General features: G+C 41.7%; 1 protein-coding gene across 1 annotated transcript in view; it reads left to right on the top strand.

Moving 5' to 3' along the window:
- NID1 (nidogen 1) overlaps positions 1 to 13,308 on the top strand; it is a 95,537-nt gene extending 82,229 nt beyond the window's left edge. Inside the window, exons 16-20 of the mRNA XM_075924803.1 lie at positions 401 to 572; positions 3,323 to 3,480; positions 6,076 to 6,199; positions 9,304 to 9,416; positions 11,395 to 13,308. Coding sequence (XP_075780918.1) covers positions 401 to 572; positions 3,323 to 3,480; positions 6,076 to 6,199; positions 9,304 to 9,416; positions 11,395 to 11,516 — 689 coding nt within the window. The 3' untranslated portion in view covers positions 11,517 to 13,308. The remainder of the gene's footprint in view (positions 1 to 400; positions 573 to 3,322; positions 3,481 to 6,075; positions 6,200 to 9,303; positions 9,417 to 11,394) is intronic.
- The last annotated feature ends 3,944 nt before the right edge of the window (positions 13,309 to 17,252 follow it).

Genomic DNA, 17,252 nt, shown 5'->3' with positions numbered 1-17,252 from the left:
TTGATCCCTAAACCTATGAAGAGCCCTATTTACCTCAAGCATTAACTACCGGCATGACCTTTAATTTTCTCTCTGATCAATAGTGAATCAATATATCTAGTCACTTTTGTTGTTGTTTCAGGTGCCAATTAAAGAGCTCTTTTGTAGAAGTGCATGCCTTACAAATAGGTTTTTGTAATCTATTTTTAAATTTTGTAAGGCACAACTTGTATTCCTCTTATAGCAAGTTAACATACTCTGTATTTCATGGTCTGTTGACCTTAATTGTGATTGGACAGGCGTTAGGAAAATTACTGAATGGAAACTTTGCTTCTAAAGCTGAAATAACTGTTGAGTGTTTAATATAACTATATTAGGAAACAAACTTATTGTTTGTTGTGTTTTCTTTGTTCTGTTCCAGACTTGGGAAGTCCTGAAGGAATAGCAATAGATCACCTCGGTCGCAACGTTTTCTGGACTGACTCTCACCTTGATAGAATAGAAGTGGCCAGACTGGATGGTACCCAGCGCCTAGTGCTGTTTAACAGTGATCTGGTGAACCCAAGAGCCATAGTAACAGATTCTGTGAGAGGGTATATAGATAGTTTATAGACACATTTGTTTTTAATACATATTTTATGTATATTTTCTAAAACCATCTACCTTTTAACACTGTCTTCATATGTTGATATAAAGCTTCAATATCCTTTTTTCAGTCCCAAAAATCCTTCTATAAAGTAATATATTACTAGGTGCTTTATTGGGGGAATGAAAATTTCTTTCAGAATGCTTTAGAAGCATTTTTCCCCAGGCACAATACAGGCAGTCCCCGGGTTACGTACAAGATAGGGACTGTAGGTTTGTTCTTAAGTTGAATCTGTATGTAAGTCGGAACTGGCGTCCAGATTCAGCCGCTGCTGAAACTGACCAGCAGCTGACTACAGGAAACCCGAGGCAGAGTTGCTCTGCCCCAGGCTTCCTGGAATCAGCCTCTGATCAGTTTCAACAGGCTGAATCTGGACGCCAGTTCCGACTTACATAAAGATTCAACTTAAGAACCCCAGGTATCCCCAAGTCAGCTGCTGCTGAAACTGATCAGTGGCTGATTCCAGGAAGCCCGGGGCAGAGCAACTCTGCCTCGGGCTTCCTGTAGTCAGTGCTGGTCAGTTTCAGCAGCGGCTGACTTGGGGACGCCTGGGGCAGAGCAGCTGGGGTGCTGCTGGGTTGCTCCAGTAGCGCCACTCCTTGGCGCTACTGGACCAATCCACCAGCACCCCAGCTGCTCTGCCCCAGGCATCCTGATTCAGCCGCTGCTGAAACTGACCAGCAGCGGCTGAATCAGGACGCCTGGGGCAGAGCAGCTGGGGTGCTGCCGGGTTGGTCCAGTAGCGCCCAGAGAGGCGCTGCGGGATCAACCGGCAGCGCCCCAGCTGCTCTACCACAGGCGTCCGGAGAAAAGCCTGGACTGCTGGGGGGGGCGTACTAGCTGCGCCCCCCCTCCCCCAGCAGACCAGGGAGACACAGGCGGGGGACCGAGACGCACCGCGGTCCTGCCGCCCGGGTCCTCCGCGGCTTTGCTCTGCATCTCCCTGATCTGGAGACCAGCAGACCAGGGAGACGGGGAGCAAAGCCGCGGAACACGCCGGCAGCGGGACAGCGGCAGCACGTCTGGGCTGCCCGCGTGCTCCGCGGCTTTGCTCCCGGTGTCCCTGGTCTGATGGAGATGATCCCCAGCAGACCAGGGACACCCGGAGCAAAGCCGGGGAGGCGGAGGGGTCCCGCTGCCGCTGCGGCTTTGCTCCCGGTGACCCTGGTCTGCTGGAGACGGTCTCCAGCTTTTCTCGCCTCGGAGTTCGAGGTGGCGGGACCGCTGCGCTCTGGGCGGTCCCACTGCCTGCGAGCTCCGGGGCGAGAAAGCCCCGTTCGTAAGTGCGGATCCGACATAAGTCGGATCCGCGTAACTCGGGGACTGCCTGTAATTCTTTTTTATTAGCAATTAAAACATTGGATTAGAATAAGCATTTTCTTGCTGTTTTTTTTCCACATAGCAGCCATATTTCCAGTGCTCTACTTACTTACAAAAAACTGGATTAGTTCTGTCTACATCTCTGCCCTTATCTATTCCTGGCCTTCACATTTCCCATTCATTCTCTCTGTCTCCTTTACCTACACCTGATAATTGTGTTTTTTCTGACACTGGTATACTCGGAACAGCCTTCTAATTAACAAACACCAAGACTCTTCCAAAAGTTTGAAAATTCATCTGTGTAATGAAACATGTCAGCTACCGTGCTCACCCGTAAGCCCTGGCCAGTTTTATTTTAAGGTCTGACTTAAACTGCCCTATGTGCATTATGTTGTCTATCTACAAAAACAAAGACAAGTGGCAAGTGCTAAGGGATGAACACTGTATAATGGTCCATATTTGCTCTATTACACTCACTTGTTCCTATGAATTTTATGGAAATATCTCGTTCGTTTAGCACATTTTTCCTAATGTCTTCTTAGGACTCTATTTCTTTCATTGTTTAAAATTCCTATCTTTACCCTCAGCAGCATATAACAATTAAAATCATACCCATAAAGTAACCTCCATAACAAATAACCTTCCCAGAACTGCTGCTCAGAATTAACAAGCAATATGTGACTTCGAGAGGGATAAAACAAATGTTCATTATGATGAAGTAAGCAAGCGGTTCCCCAGCTGTGTAATAAGGTGACCCACCAACTGCATTTTGTCTTTTTTCTTTCTTTTTCTTTTTCTTTTTTTCTTTTTTTTTCTTTTGCACTGACCTCTTGCAGCAGCACCATAACATTGCAGCCCTAATCCAGGCCTAGTGAAAAGAGATGTAACTGAGGGTGTGTCTACACAGCACCCTAAACTCGGTAGTGCTGCTTTTGATTTTGATCTGTTGATAAATATGCTTCACGGTTATACTGAGATATATATATATATGTGTTGAATTAAGCCCAGGTAAACCCATGAATGTGTGCTGAATTCTCCCACTAATCAGCCTGAGAGTCGGTAGAGGGGAGGAGAACTCTGCAGAGCAATTTATTTATACCTGGACTGACTTTGTATTGTTGAAATAGATTTTTCTTTTGTGCACATGGTAAATGAGCTTCTACACAATGCTGGAAAAGCAATTTTAAACGGATGCCACTTCACTGTACTTCAAGTATCCCCTTCTATTGAAATCAGATATGCTACTTTCTGACACTCTGTCTAAATGTTCTCTATTTCCTTTTTTTTTTTTTTCCTTAAAAGTTTTCCTTATGTTAAAAAAACAACACTTGTGCTTGATCAGCTATTTTAACTTTTTTGCCTTTTCTTTCTTTCTAGAAATCTTTACTGGACTGACTGGAATAGGGATGCTCCTAAAATTGAAACTTCATACATGGATGGCACAAACAGAAAGATTCTTGTTAAAGATGATCTCGGATTACCAAATGGGTTGACATTTGATACTTACTCCTCAATGCTGTGCTGGGTTGATGCAGGTAAAGAGAAGTGCTGAAATGTGTCATCATAATGTATAACAGACTACACACGGTAACAAGTGCTAAGATTCACAGCATGACTCATGAACAAATCCTTTGAGTTGTTTGGACTTTGTCTTTTCTCAGGCTTGAGAGACATATTCTCTCTGGCTGATTCACCAAAAGTAGGTCCCCAACTGAAGGATTCTAGTTCTGAAAAGAGAAAGTGCTACAAATGCTGTAGACTTATTTTTTTGTTTGCTGTAAGCAAGTATATTTTAATTCATATTTAGCCCTCGATATAGGGAATTGGGTATTCATAGAGGGTAAGGTCAGAAAGGGCCATTAGATCATCTAGTCTGACTTGTATATTAAAAGCTATAGAACTCCATCCAGTTATCCCTGGAATGAGCCCAGTCACTTGTGTTTGATTAAAACATGTCTTCCATAAAGCTATCCAGTTTTCATTGGAAGGCAACAAATTATAGAGAATTTACAACTTCTCTTAGTAGCTTGTTCCAGTGGTTAATCACCCTCACTGTTAAAAACTGGTACCGGATTTCTAATCTGAATTTGTGTAGTTTTAGCTTGCAGCCATTCATACTTGTTATATCTTTCTCCACTAGACTCTTTTAATACCCAGTATTTTCTCCTCTGTGAAGGTACTTATATACACTGTAGTAAAGTTACCTCTCAATCTTTTTTGATAAGTTAAATAGATACATTTCTTTTACTGAGAGACTTAAATCATTCTCCAGCCTTTGAATACTATTTTGTGGCTTTTCTCTGCACCCGTTCCAATTTTTCAACATCATTTTAAACATGTGCACACCACAATTGTGTGCAGTATTTTAGTGTCCATCTCACCTGTGTCATGTACCAACGTAAAATCTTTTCTCTACGCCTCCTTGCTACCCCCATATTTATGCATCCAAGGATGGCATTAGTCTGTTTCCTCACAGCATTTCACTGGGAGCTCCTGATGAGTTGTTTCTCTACTGTTGCCCCTAAATCCTTTCTAAAGTTGCTGCTTCTCAGGATACAGCCCCCTTTCCATAGGTATGGTCTGCATTCCGTGTTCATAGACATATATGTTTGCATTTGGCTGAATTAACACTTTTTTTTTGTTTGAATGGGCACATCTTACCATATTGTTCTGTATAACTGCCATGTATCTTCACAATTATTGACCATTGGCCCAATCTTTGTGTCATGTACAAATTGTATATGCAGTGATTTTATATTTACTTCTGGTGAGTTGAACAACATCAGCTCTAGCACCACACCCTCTGGAATTCTATTAGAAATACCCCCAACTTGATGACAGTTCCCAATTGACAATTACTTTTGAGATCTGCCAGCTAGCAGTCTTCATCTATTTAATGTGTCATCTATATATATTTTGGAGAGTTTGTCTGTTTGATGAAGAACTCTTCCTAAATGGTAAGAGCTAGGACTACCAGATTTAGTATACAACTTCCTTTTATTATAACTTAAAGCAACACAAGCATTTGGTTGTGTCTGGAATGGAATTGCCTCAGTGGTCCTAGCTTTTACCATGTAGGAGGTGTTCTTGATCAATCAAACTCTCTAAAATATATACTAGATTAAATAGAAAACTCAAAATGCATACAGGAAGTAGACAGCAAACAGAAATGCAAAAAAAAAAAGTTTTGTAATCACCATAGTTGCCAAAAAAATAATGGCACATATGGTTCATTTTAAAAACTTAAGCTTGTGCCAAATGGGACCCCCTACTCTGAGTCCCTCCTCACTCCCCAGCCCTCACTCTTGCACCACCCTAGCCTCCTGTATTGTCCTCACACACATCTCTAAGGCCCTGCCCTGAATCCTGCACCCGCCACACTACCATCCCGCACCCTGAAGGACTCAGGCAACCATTTTGACTGACATTCATTCCATTCTTATCCCTTAATTCTTTAATAATTATCAGCTTTTTCATTACCTTTGCGCAGGACTGATATCTGGCTAACCAGACTGTAGTTACCCAGATCATCCATTTTGCCCTATTAGAATGTTGCCCTAGTAGAGAAGCATGGAATTGAATGGGAACTTAGGGTTAGCTGCCTTCACACTCACAGAATTGCTTTCTCCCCAGCTTAGAGTAAAAGTACACTGTTGAGGCACTATGGAAAAGCGTTCCCTGTTGCCCCTATGCTGGAACTCTTCTGTGGAGAAGTCATCTTTTAATCTCCAGGGTGGTCAGGCCTGCACTATTCATGAGCAAAACCTGTCGTATACCCACAAATTGTTCCTAGCAATCTTCAGCAGCTGTTGCTGTAATCTTTTAATCCTACTGACCATCCAGACAATGAGCTGTATGCACCTTCCTCTGTGGCTCTAACCGAGTCCCACAGGCATAAAACACTGATACCAAAGTGGGCACATAGGAATAAATGAGACACCTTTATAAAAACCTTAATTCTCGGCATAGAGGGAGATGTGATCTGGACAAGAATGTCGCTGGGTAGGGCGGAGGAGGACTTTGAGGAAATTATACTCTACATATGCTCTTTTGATTATATCATTGTGTTTTCCCTCCCACAAAAGAACTATTTATCATAGACAAAGACTAAATTGTTTTACTGTATACAGGCACCAAGAGGGTGGAATGTATGAACCCCAGTCAGCTTGGTCGACGAAAGGTCCTTGAAGGAGTTCAGTATCCTTTTAGTATTACAAGCTATGGGAAGAATTTATATTATACAGACTGGAGGAGGTAGGTTATCTGTTTAAGAAATTATGTAGTTGTATTTTAATCTGATCTTCTGCCTGATAGAAACTGAGGTTCACTCTGCCTGTTCTCTTGGCAGTACATGTATTCTTCCTGAGAGTTTTTTTCCTTTCCTGGCAATCAGCTGAGGCAGAGAGTAATGGAAATTTAGAGTTGGATGCATTAATGTTCTTAGTTAACTGGTTGCTCAGTTTAATAATTTCTTCTGTAAGAAGATGCTTTAACATTGAATGTGACAGGAATAGGTTTAATATAAGGGGGTCCTTTAATACATCTTACAGCAGTACTTTCTTTGGCTCTTCTTACACTTATTGGTATGTAAATGTTCAGTCCGTAATAAGAAGAAAACATTTTAGCTGTTGACAAAACTTCTTTTTGTTTGCAAGAGAGAAGTGATTTAGGCCTTTGCCACGTTATGATACAGGCATAGACTTTACTAGAATTTGCAGATTATATTCCAGACTAAATGTTTTTAAAATACCAATAACTTGTTTTTAATCCATACAAACGTGTGACTGTGACTGTATCTGCACACTCTTGCACAAATAGCTCTGCTGATTTCAACAAAGCTACTTAGGAGTAAGGGGGATTCACATGACTAAGGTTTTCCAAGGCTGAACTCAATATCTAGGAAATAATATTTCAGAATGCTTTTTAGAAATGAGAAGTAGAAAATGTCACCATTCTGCCAGCCAGTCCTCTTTTGTTGACTTCAGGCAGCTGCACCTGAATGGCTGAACTCTTCTGAATGTCAGATTCCTCTTGAAGTGAAACATTGTCCACTACAGTGGACCATTCCATTATGGCCATGCCAGGAATAATATTGTAGGGGAGAAGAGTATCTAAATTACCAATAAACTTGTTCCATTAAGGAATGCTGTCAAACTGAACACTCTGTTTACTTTTCCTTCCCACGAAAAAAGTCTTCTACCCTACTTCTAGAACAGTGGTCTCCAACCTTTATACACCCAAGATCACTTTTTAAATCTCAGAACAAGCGAAGATCTACTGCCCCACCCCTTCCCCCAAGACCCCACCACTTACTTGAAGCCTTGCCCTCTATATTTTCCTCCTCTCCATCACTTGCTATCCCCAGCCCTTATACACTCTATACTGCACTTTTTTTTCTGATTCTTCTGTGGAAAGAGATTTTTCCAACCTTTGGCCTGTCTAGACTGGACCAAATGTCCAAAAAACCTCTTCTTTTGGCAACCCCCTTATTCCTCGTGGAACGAGGAGTATAGGGGTTACTGAAAGAGCATGTTTTCTCTTCCACTAAAAAAACGGAAGAACAAACACATCCCTGGATGCAGAAGAGTTTTTCCGGGATATCTCTGGAATCCTGGAAAAACCCCTGCAGTCTAGCCATACCCTCACTGGGTTGAGACAGGATGTGTGGGCTCTGGGGTGGGAATGAGGGATTTGGGTGTAGGAAGGGGTGAGAGATGCAAGCTCTGGGAGGAAATTTGGATGCAAGAGGAGGTGGAGAAGGGGACGCCGGCTCAGGAGTGTTGGGGTCAGTTGGAGGGTTGGGCCACTAAGCCAGCCACAGGCTTGTGGATGTGAGGGTGCAGGAATTTGAGTATGTGAGGGGTTCAGGGCAGAGGGTTCCAGTGTATGATAGGCTCAGATCTAGTGTCTGGTGGGTTCAGGAGTGTTATAATGCTGTGGCCAGATGAGGGCTTGGCCCCACTTGGGGGTTTGTTGGCCAGACTTCATTTTTAAATAAAATACTATGTCAAGCACAAAAAGTTTCTGCATTGTCTTTATTTATGAGAAGGGCAGGGAACCTTTTTGAGTCAGGGGTCACTGACTCTCAGAAAACTCAGTTGGGGCCACACAAGGGGGATTAAAAAAAAACCTCCCCCCAAAACTCCAAAGGATCACTAATGTGGCCCCAACTGTGCTGGTGGGAGCAGGGGACATGGTACTGGGAAAGGGTATTAGTGGGTGCTGGGACAGGGTGGCAGTGGGGGCAAGGGACAGGGTTCTGGGGCGGGGGCAGGGTTCTGGGGCAGGGGGCCAATGGGAACAGGGAGTCCCCTGCACTCGCCTCCTCCCAAGACTCCTCCCTCCCCCACCACAGAGCAGAGAAGCCCCAGCGGGCACCTCCTCTGGAGCCGACTCCCCCCTCCCTCAGAGAAGGGTGCACCTGGGCTGAACATCATGACCAGCTGGCCAGGCAGCCCTCCTCTTTGCTTAGCCACGATGTTCAGCAGAAGCAGAGGCTGCGCCCCACTCCAGCTAATTGGGCAACTTCTCTGCTCCAGCCCAGGTAGAGCGTGGTACACCTGGACTGAACACCATGGTCAGCTAGCCGGGCAGCTGCTCCTCTTTGCGCCAGCCCAGCTGCACCGCACTTAGCCCGGGGAGGCTGCACCTTGCTCCAGCTGGGCAGGAGCAAAGAGGAAGGGCTTCCCGGCCAGCAGGAGCATGGCGCAACCTCCCCCGGCTGAGCGCAGAGCAGCTGGGCTGGAGCAAAGAGGATCGCCTGTCCGGGCAGCTGGCCATGGCACTCAGACAGGGTGCACCACGCTCCACATGGGCCGGAGCAGAGGGAAAGCGGACCAATCGGCTGGAGTGCGGCGCAGCTTCCTCTGCCATAGCCAGCTGGCCAGGGTGTTTCAGCCCTCCTGACTCAACAGATCCCACCACAGCTACTCACACGTGTTGCTGCTCCATGAGTAGCTGTTCCGCACAGAGTATCAATTCAAAATTAGTTGTGCACAGGCGCGCAGTCCAGAAGGAGCTAAAGATCGACTCAGAGTCCCTGCGATCAACCAGTAGACCGCGATCTACCAGATGATGACCACCGTTCTAGGAGATCCCTCTTCTGTTCCCCAGAATCAGGGCTGTGGCATATTAGGATTGTCCAGAAAAAGTGGGATTCTATAACAAGCAGTTCTGGGTCACGTGTGAGGCTGCTGGCTATCCCTCTGCTCATCCTGTATATTTCAGCATTACAAGCAGGCAGGGTGCTAAAATGTAATAAGGTATTTGGTGCTTCCTCTTCTACTTTTTTTCAATTCTGAGGTCATCTTAAGGGATAGCTCTCACTTACCTTTAAACATTTCTTTTGTATACTGTAGGGATGCTGTTGTAGCTGTGGATCGCACAATTTCAAAAGAAAACGATAACTTCCAGCCTTACAAACGTTCCCGTCTTTATGGAATAACCACAGCTTTTGCTCAGTGCCCACAAGGTAATCGCAAAATCCCTATGTTTCTCCAGTAGTTATGGAATATGAATTAAGTCACCTGTATGTAGTTCCCAAAGTAGTGGCCCAAAGAGTACTTGCTATTGGTCAGCGTAGAGCACACTGGTCACATGGCTTCCATCTCTTAACATTAACAGATGCTAAAAATACAATTCTTTCCATGTAAGCAATTGCTCTCGCCACCAGAGGAATGTTACTGAGTGATGAATGGGAGAGGAGGCAGCGGTTTGCTCAGTCATGAATGGGAAGGCAGCTGTTTGCATAAGACGCTGCCCCTTAAGATGGGATCTACGCTATGGAAATAGTTTAGGCACCTTTATAATATTACACACAATTGTCAATCAAGTAAACAAATTGTTTTATCCATCCCCAGTGGCATTAGTTAGGCCTCATTTTATTTTAAGCTCATAGCTATAGTAGTATCTTGGTCTTCTAACTGGGCTCAATAATCCTGTGTTTTTAGAAAAGGAAGAGTTAAGGCTGCCGTAGGTGATAAAATAGGTGAAATCATTGAGTTTATATAATTAAATATTCATGCATTCCAAAAGTCTCTGGTGAATTTTGGAAATATGGTAATAGTGATGGTCATTCTTTTCAGAGGAACAGCATTATTTATTTCTCCTCATCTTCATACTTAACTTGAGCAACAGAGGCTCGAAGGATGAAATTAATATCCTTGAAATAACAATTTTTATTTTTCTGGGAAATAATGCCACTGTTTGGTCTTGTTATTTCTGGCCAAATTTCAGTCTGGCTGTTTTTAGAATGCTAGATGCTAGATTTGTGAGATTTTTCTTTCCAGCAAAGACTAACAAAATCTAAGGTATATTTTTGTGACAGGGCTTGGGTTTAAAGGATATTTTACTCTTGATTTGGAGTGATTTAATGTAGGTGTTTATTTAGCATGAAAAAGAATGCGTGTATAGTGCTCTCCCCTTGCTACATGGTTTTTATACATATTGCAGTATATAAGAAGAAACATGTTTAAATGTTTTTAATATATATTACAGTAGCACCTTACGGCCCTACTGTGCTAAGCAATGTAGTTATATAACAAAGAGAGTGTCCTTGTCCCAAAGAGAAACATCTAAATAAATTTGAGACTTTCACATTTTTTCACAGATAGCTTTCATTGTTGTGCTTCATATCTGTGTGTTTCTGTCTCTCTCTTCAAACGTGTTTTTGTGTCCTTTTTTTTTTTTTTTTTTTTTTTTTTAAATCTGACTTTCGTCTCTAAATACTATCCCAATTCCCTGCCCCTCAGAGCCTAGAGATACAGGTAACTCTTGCTGTCTCAGGCTCCTCAAATCTGGCTGCTCCCTCATCATTAAAGTGAAACATTGTCACTAATGACCTTCCACTCTGTGAACTCGTCAGCTTTGGTCCATATACTACTTTTGATATACTCTCTTCCACATCCTCCCGTTGGCTTCCAGCACTCACTGACTTTTCTCACTTACTCTGTTTTGCTTGAATACGCCTTTGCCCTCTCCTTCCTTCACCCTCTCCTTTAATAGCTCCTCATCTCCCCTTTCTGCTTATGTGCATGATGTCTCTGAGGGTTCTGGACTTGATCCTCTCCTTTTCTCTCTGTGCAATTGATTTTAAGTATATTTTAAGTATAATCTTTCGTGTTGCCTGTAACCAGTCTTAGAAACTCTTTTCCTTTCCTGTACCATCACTGTTGCTCTCTGTGGGCCTTTCCCCACCCATTGTGACATCATCCCCAATTCCAAACTCCTGCTACCTGTTTCACTGCATGATACCCAGATTGGTACTTGGTATCTGATGGGTATTAGGGATGATACGCACTAAGGATCTCATCAGTCAGAAACCAAAAGTAAAGCAGTTGCATCTCTAATTCTAGGGTGGTTTTTATTTTCTGTAATGTTCCTGTTTTTTCTTCTGTGAACTGATTTACCCTACAAGCCTTTGTTATATATAAGTGCCTGTTCTTTTATAGGGCATAACTATTGCACGGTGAATAATGGAGGCTGTACTCATTTATGCCTGGCCACCCCACAAAGCCGCTCTTGCCGCTGTCCTGACAACACGGTTGGAGTGGATTGTATAGAAAGAAACTGAGCGCTAAACCAGGAAATGTGTGAGAACAGAGTCTCCCTTTGGAAAAGTACTGTAAATAGTTCACAGCTCTTGGCATAAAATGAAGACAGTAAAGATAAGCTCCATGCTGCTTACAGGGGGCAAGCCACCACACACACACACCCACCCACCCACCCACCCCATAGCATGGTGGCATTCAGGTAAGTCTGTGCTGCCCAGAGAGATCCCACTCCATGCAGCATCACGTTCTTGCTTTTAAAGAGGAGCATGGGGGCTCATTTGCTCATGTGCTGGGCTCTGAACTTCCCTTTGAAATTATTGTGCATAGTGTTTTATGGGGTGTCTTGAATCCCGATGTGCATGAGAGATTGGAATTTTCAGCACCGCTGATTCCTGTGCATTGGTGCACACAGTGATTTAAGCCACAGAATGGAATGCTGTAGCCCAGCATAAGCGCACTGGGTTGCAAATTCACCTTAAAGTTAGGCAGTAAGTCTGGGCTTCAAAGAGTGGTCAGTGAGGGGGTAAGAACATTAATTGGCAACATTAAGTTTATACCTTAAAGCTCCTCTCTCAAGCCTTTGCTTTATGGCTGTTAATAATGTTACAGGAAGTTAACCAGTATGCTTTAGTACTGGTATAGCTCCTGTACTAGTTGATAGTGCCTTCTTATACTGTGTGCAATTATCTTAATGCCAGCACAACTTTAGTGGGTATTGTGAAATTTTCCCTGGATTTTCCCATAAGAGATTTATTTTTTTGTGGTGCTAGTAGACAGGTAATCAATAGCTTTTAGATATCTCTAAAAGTTGGGACTTGGGATATAGATCCCAATTTCAGTTACTCAGTAAAGAATGTTGATTGATTGGTGATACTTTCAAAGGGATGCTATGAAGGATTCTTTAAACAGTGTTTCAATTTCCTATTTTTGTGGTGTTATTTTTTTAAGTTTAAAAATGACATTTCAATTTTGCCCTACCAATTTTTTTCCCCTTTTGACAATCCTGGATATTTTGTTTTCTTGCACACCATAAATAACCATGACAGTTGAGTATTTGTTAGACAATACTTTTGATAATATCACAGGGCTTTAAAAATTTTTTTTTAAAAAGCGCCCTGTTCATGTGTTTGTTTACAGCAAGGGCAAAACATCTATGCTGGAAATCAATGTGAAGATGGAGCATGACTCCCCTGACAGCAATGCATGCAGAGCAGTTGGGAAAATCCAGCACAGATTTCACAACAAATTACACATTCTAATAATAAAACACTTTAAAAAAGCCCCGCTACCACCGACCATTTCTGGGAACAGGATTTAACTTTTGCTCCTGTTGCTACTGGCAGGGTAGCTTATTTGCAATAGAAGAACAAAACTTGATCATGAGAATTATGTATCCAAATAGCTGTCTTTATAATCTCTTGGTCTCAGAGATAAATTACAATAAAAACCCCAAGCTATAGTGGAAAAAAATCGAAGCCATTTTCCTCTGGATTATAATATTGTTTTAGCCAAGCCAGTTTTGAGCTTGAACTATCTGACCATTTTCTTTTTAATTATGTATTTATCACAAAAATATTAAACTCCATATAAAGGGTTTTGTGTAACTTTTTATAACTTTTAATTCATTGTATTCACATTGTATTTAAGACATTAATATGTCTTAAAACTGTAAATACCAAAAATGTGCTGAAATGAAGGTGCTTAATAACTGTTCCTCCAAAATTATTCAACTGTCAGGTGATACAGTAAAGTTTACACTCTGTACAGCTATTTGTAGTACAGCCAATAAAGAATTTTTTGTATAAAAATGTATTTTGTCTGCAATATCCAGTGTGTCTTGTGTCCTTAACTTGATCACTATGTAGACCAGAGTAAGATTTGCTCCCTGACTCCCAATACTTGATCCTAAAGCTCCAATCCTGCTATTGACACTAGGGCCAGGTCTATACTACACCTGAAAGGTCAGCTTAAGGAACGCAACTCCAGGTATGTAAATAACGTAGCTGTAGTCAATATACCTTGGTGCCATCTCCACAGTAGGAGGTTTGTTCCTGTCAACTTCTCTTATACTTCACAAATCAAGGAGTACTGGTGTCGACTGGGGCACTCCCAGCAGGTCCTTACTAAAAGCGCTAAATTGAATGCTAGAAGAGCCATCTCCACTGCAGTAAATATAAACATGGCCTAGGTGAGAGCACCTTGTACCTGTAAGTACCTCCAGTGTTGTCCATTGCATTCCACTCAGGTGTGGCAGTCTGCCTGACAGTCATCCAGAATCAACTGCAAGATTGGGTTCTCTATTAGATAATGCAGTTCAGATGCACAGAGCCTGACCCTAAACCCATTATCGCCAGTGAGAGTTTCTATGGTGGCTGTAGCCTGACCCTAAACCCATTATTGCCAGTGAGAGTTTTTATGGTGGCTGTAGAACTATCTACCCCCTTAGCTCCTTATCCAATGACCTATCTGAAAGCCATAGAAGTTTTTTTAATGGTACATGTCTGTCTTTAGTGGATGATCAAAAACATATATTTTAAGGAAAGATTTGAATGAAGAGGTTGGCCTGATAAGTCTTACTGGTACCTATTCTGTGTTCTGCTCTAGCTGTCACACATGTCCTGAATTTATATCTTATCTCCTTTAGAAGTCTCATGGGGGTAGCCATGTTAGCCTGTAACTGGGGAAAAAAAAGAATGGTCTTGCAGCACCTTAGGCTAACAAAACATGTAGATGGTATCATGAGCTTTCGTGGGCACAGACCCACTTCTTCAGATGAATGATGGGATGGTGCCTGCGAAAGCTCATGATACCATCTACATTTTTTGTTAGACTCAAAGATGCTGCAGGACCATTGTTTAAGTTTTATCTCCTTTAGTACCACCCATTCCCAGATGACACTGAATCAGAGCATCACAAATATCATAAGCCTGTATTTTAAAAAAAAACCTCTAAAGCAGGAAATCCGAAGTAAACGTGTATGTTGAGCTTATGTATAGGAGGAGTCTTGTGGTGGTGCTAGTGGGTCATATAAATAATGCCTGGACATAATGTGGTAGAAGTATGTTTACGCAGTCTTATCTTTGGTATTTTCTGACTATAGAGTGCTTATTTCAATCTTAATTTTCTCATGAGATAGTGGAAGTTTTATATAGCATTGCCTAGGTGTTTTGTACATCTGTAAGACAAAACAGGAGAAGATTTAAGAATCTCCTTCACAGTTTGCCTAAATATTTTGTATAGGCAGCAACAGGAGGCCCACAGTGAAGCCAGATTTACACACAGTGCGAGTTTTTTTGCAATTTATTTCAATGCCAGCTGAATCATACTAAGCCATTACAGCTACTCTTAGTATTCAGAGACAATGCACATCCTAGGATATGTACCATCAAGCAGAACTATTGGATAAAACTGTAACATGTTTTTATTTAATATTTCAGGATAAAAGTGTTTTGAAATGGAGTTCTACTCTAAAAATTAAATACATGAAAGTAGCACCTTCTTAATAGATTTGCTCCTAATTTGTTCAGAGTTGCACTCCTGACACAAAGTTTCACTGATTTTATTCTTGGTAGTCAACACAGCTTAGCAGACACAATCATGATTCTGTTCCTCCTTGTGCATTGTGTTCAGACTTGTTTGCTAGGTTCCAGACTACTAGCTCTGTGCAAAGTTACTAAAAGCAGTGAGATTCTATAGATGTCATTGAAGACTTAATTTGTCCTGCAGAATGTCTATTACTAGTGCCATAGAGGAGGACTGGGTCTTGGAGCTCACATTAAGTTTGCCAAGCTGCCAGAGAAAGTCTGTTTTAAGTTAGAAACTGAATCCAGTTCACATGAAATCAGAGACACAACAAACATGGTGCCACTTTTATAGAGTCACTTTTTCAGAGTAAAATAGTATTTTAAAATAATCCTTGATGGAATAATCATTACACGTGAATTACAAACCACACACCTGGGAAGTGAAGGGTAATTGCTACTGACTTGCAGTAATCTTAAATAGACATATGTAAAATATTTTTAAATCAGAAAAGTTATAATAGCTTGTATTGAGGATATTAGAAGTTTCCAGCTGGGGAAACATCCTATAGAGGATTGGCTTAGTAGCTTAAGCATCAGATAAAGAATTCCTAAACACGCTGTAATATAGGAATGTAGGAATTGCTGGACTGGATCAGAGCCATGGCCCATCTAGTCCTACATACTGTCTCTGAAGCCTTTGGTACTAACTGCTGTCAGAAAAAGGATCAAAAACACCATGGAAGGCAAATGTGGTCATCTGCTAATAACTCTGAAGATTTGTCTTATCCATATATATATGGGCAGTCCCTCCTTTAATCTTGCTAGAATCTCACTGAAGCCAAGAATTTGTTTGTGAGTTCCACAGTATAATTGTACTTTGTTTGAAGAGTATTTCCTATTAATAATTTTGAATTTGCCTTCCTAAGAGGGTTGACTTAGCTTTCAATCCTTTATTGTTTGGGATTCTTTATAAAAATCTGTGTTTTTTGCTTTCTCTGTCTGAACATCAAAGGCCACATAGCACCAGCCAAATGAAGGACTTGCCCTGCTATTCCTGGTGGAATTTCCTCCTCCATCTTCGCCCCTGGGCACCAAGTTCTATGCACCAGTTGGCGCTCATCCTCCACCACACAGGTAACTGTATTTCAGTGGTGCTGGTATATACAATATCGGTGAAGTGCTTTGGGGTTGGAAGGTGCTGTCCAAATTTATTTTTAAAATGATGAGTTTGGGACTGGAGATTAACAACCTCTCCTTAGGTGCTGTGGAGTATTAAAAAACTTGCTAGAGTTGATAGAGGTCAGATTTTCTTGCATTTCAAAACAAAAGGGGAAATGCTTCAAAAAGAAAACATTTGCATGGGGAGGAGAAAGGTAAAATAGTTCTCATTTATTAGAGATGTCAGTTAAGCATTTTAGCAATGACTTCATTTCGATGTACTAGTGAAAGCTCGTGAATGTGTATTGTTACACCGTAGCAATGTATTAAACAACAAAAAGTGAATTCTGTTTCCCATTGCACAGTTGTGAGTCCACAGTACTTAAGAGCAGGATTTGACTTCTGGTGCTTTAAAATAAGGTCAGCAAAGATCTGTGAAGAAAAGGAATTTGTTAATGAGCACTGAGTTCTTCATAATATCAGTAGGGTATGAGGTTAGTCAGGAGGGACCCATACTATGCAGTGCAATTAAAACACAAGCTATAGGACATAAAATATCAACACCTAATAGAAGGAGTGTTTTAATTCCATAGACTGCTTTTAAAATCTTTAACTGTCAAATCCACTTGCAGGCACACTATATTCCACACAATAGGGAAAAAGCAGTCCCTTAAAAAAATACATCTGAAAACCTGTCCATACCATATGTTGCTATGAAATAGATCTCAAACATAATACCGGTTGGAATTATCCTTTGGAGAAGGTACAGTTAAACCTCAATTAAATAGTGAGTCTGACTCACACCCACATGTAAGAAACATTTGGAAAGACATCAATTGTAGATTTGCTTTTGATTCCCATTGCCTATTATATCCATGGACTTCACTCCACTCCTAATGGTGCTGCTGGCAGCTGGGGTAGTTTGTGGAGTGAGTCCCAACATTTCTTGGTTACTGTTCCAAGTTGGCAGACTGTTTGCTTTGCATTTATCTGATTACACAATTTTGTCACAACATGTTAGATTTTAACTTGCATGAATCTAATGAAGAATGACAGGTGATTATTAGAGGATAA

This window comes from Pelodiscus sinensis, chromosome 3 (genome assembly GCF_049634645.1).
Source record: "Pelodiscus sinensis isolate JC-2024 chromosome 3, ASM4963464v1, whole genome shotgun sequence".
Classification (NCBI taxonomy): Eukaryota; Metazoa; Chordata; order Testudines; family Trionychidae; genus Pelodiscus; species Pelodiscus sinensis.
The sequence above is the reverse complement of the archived record's forward strand: the minus strand, read 5'-3'. Positions and strand labels throughout refer to the sequence as shown.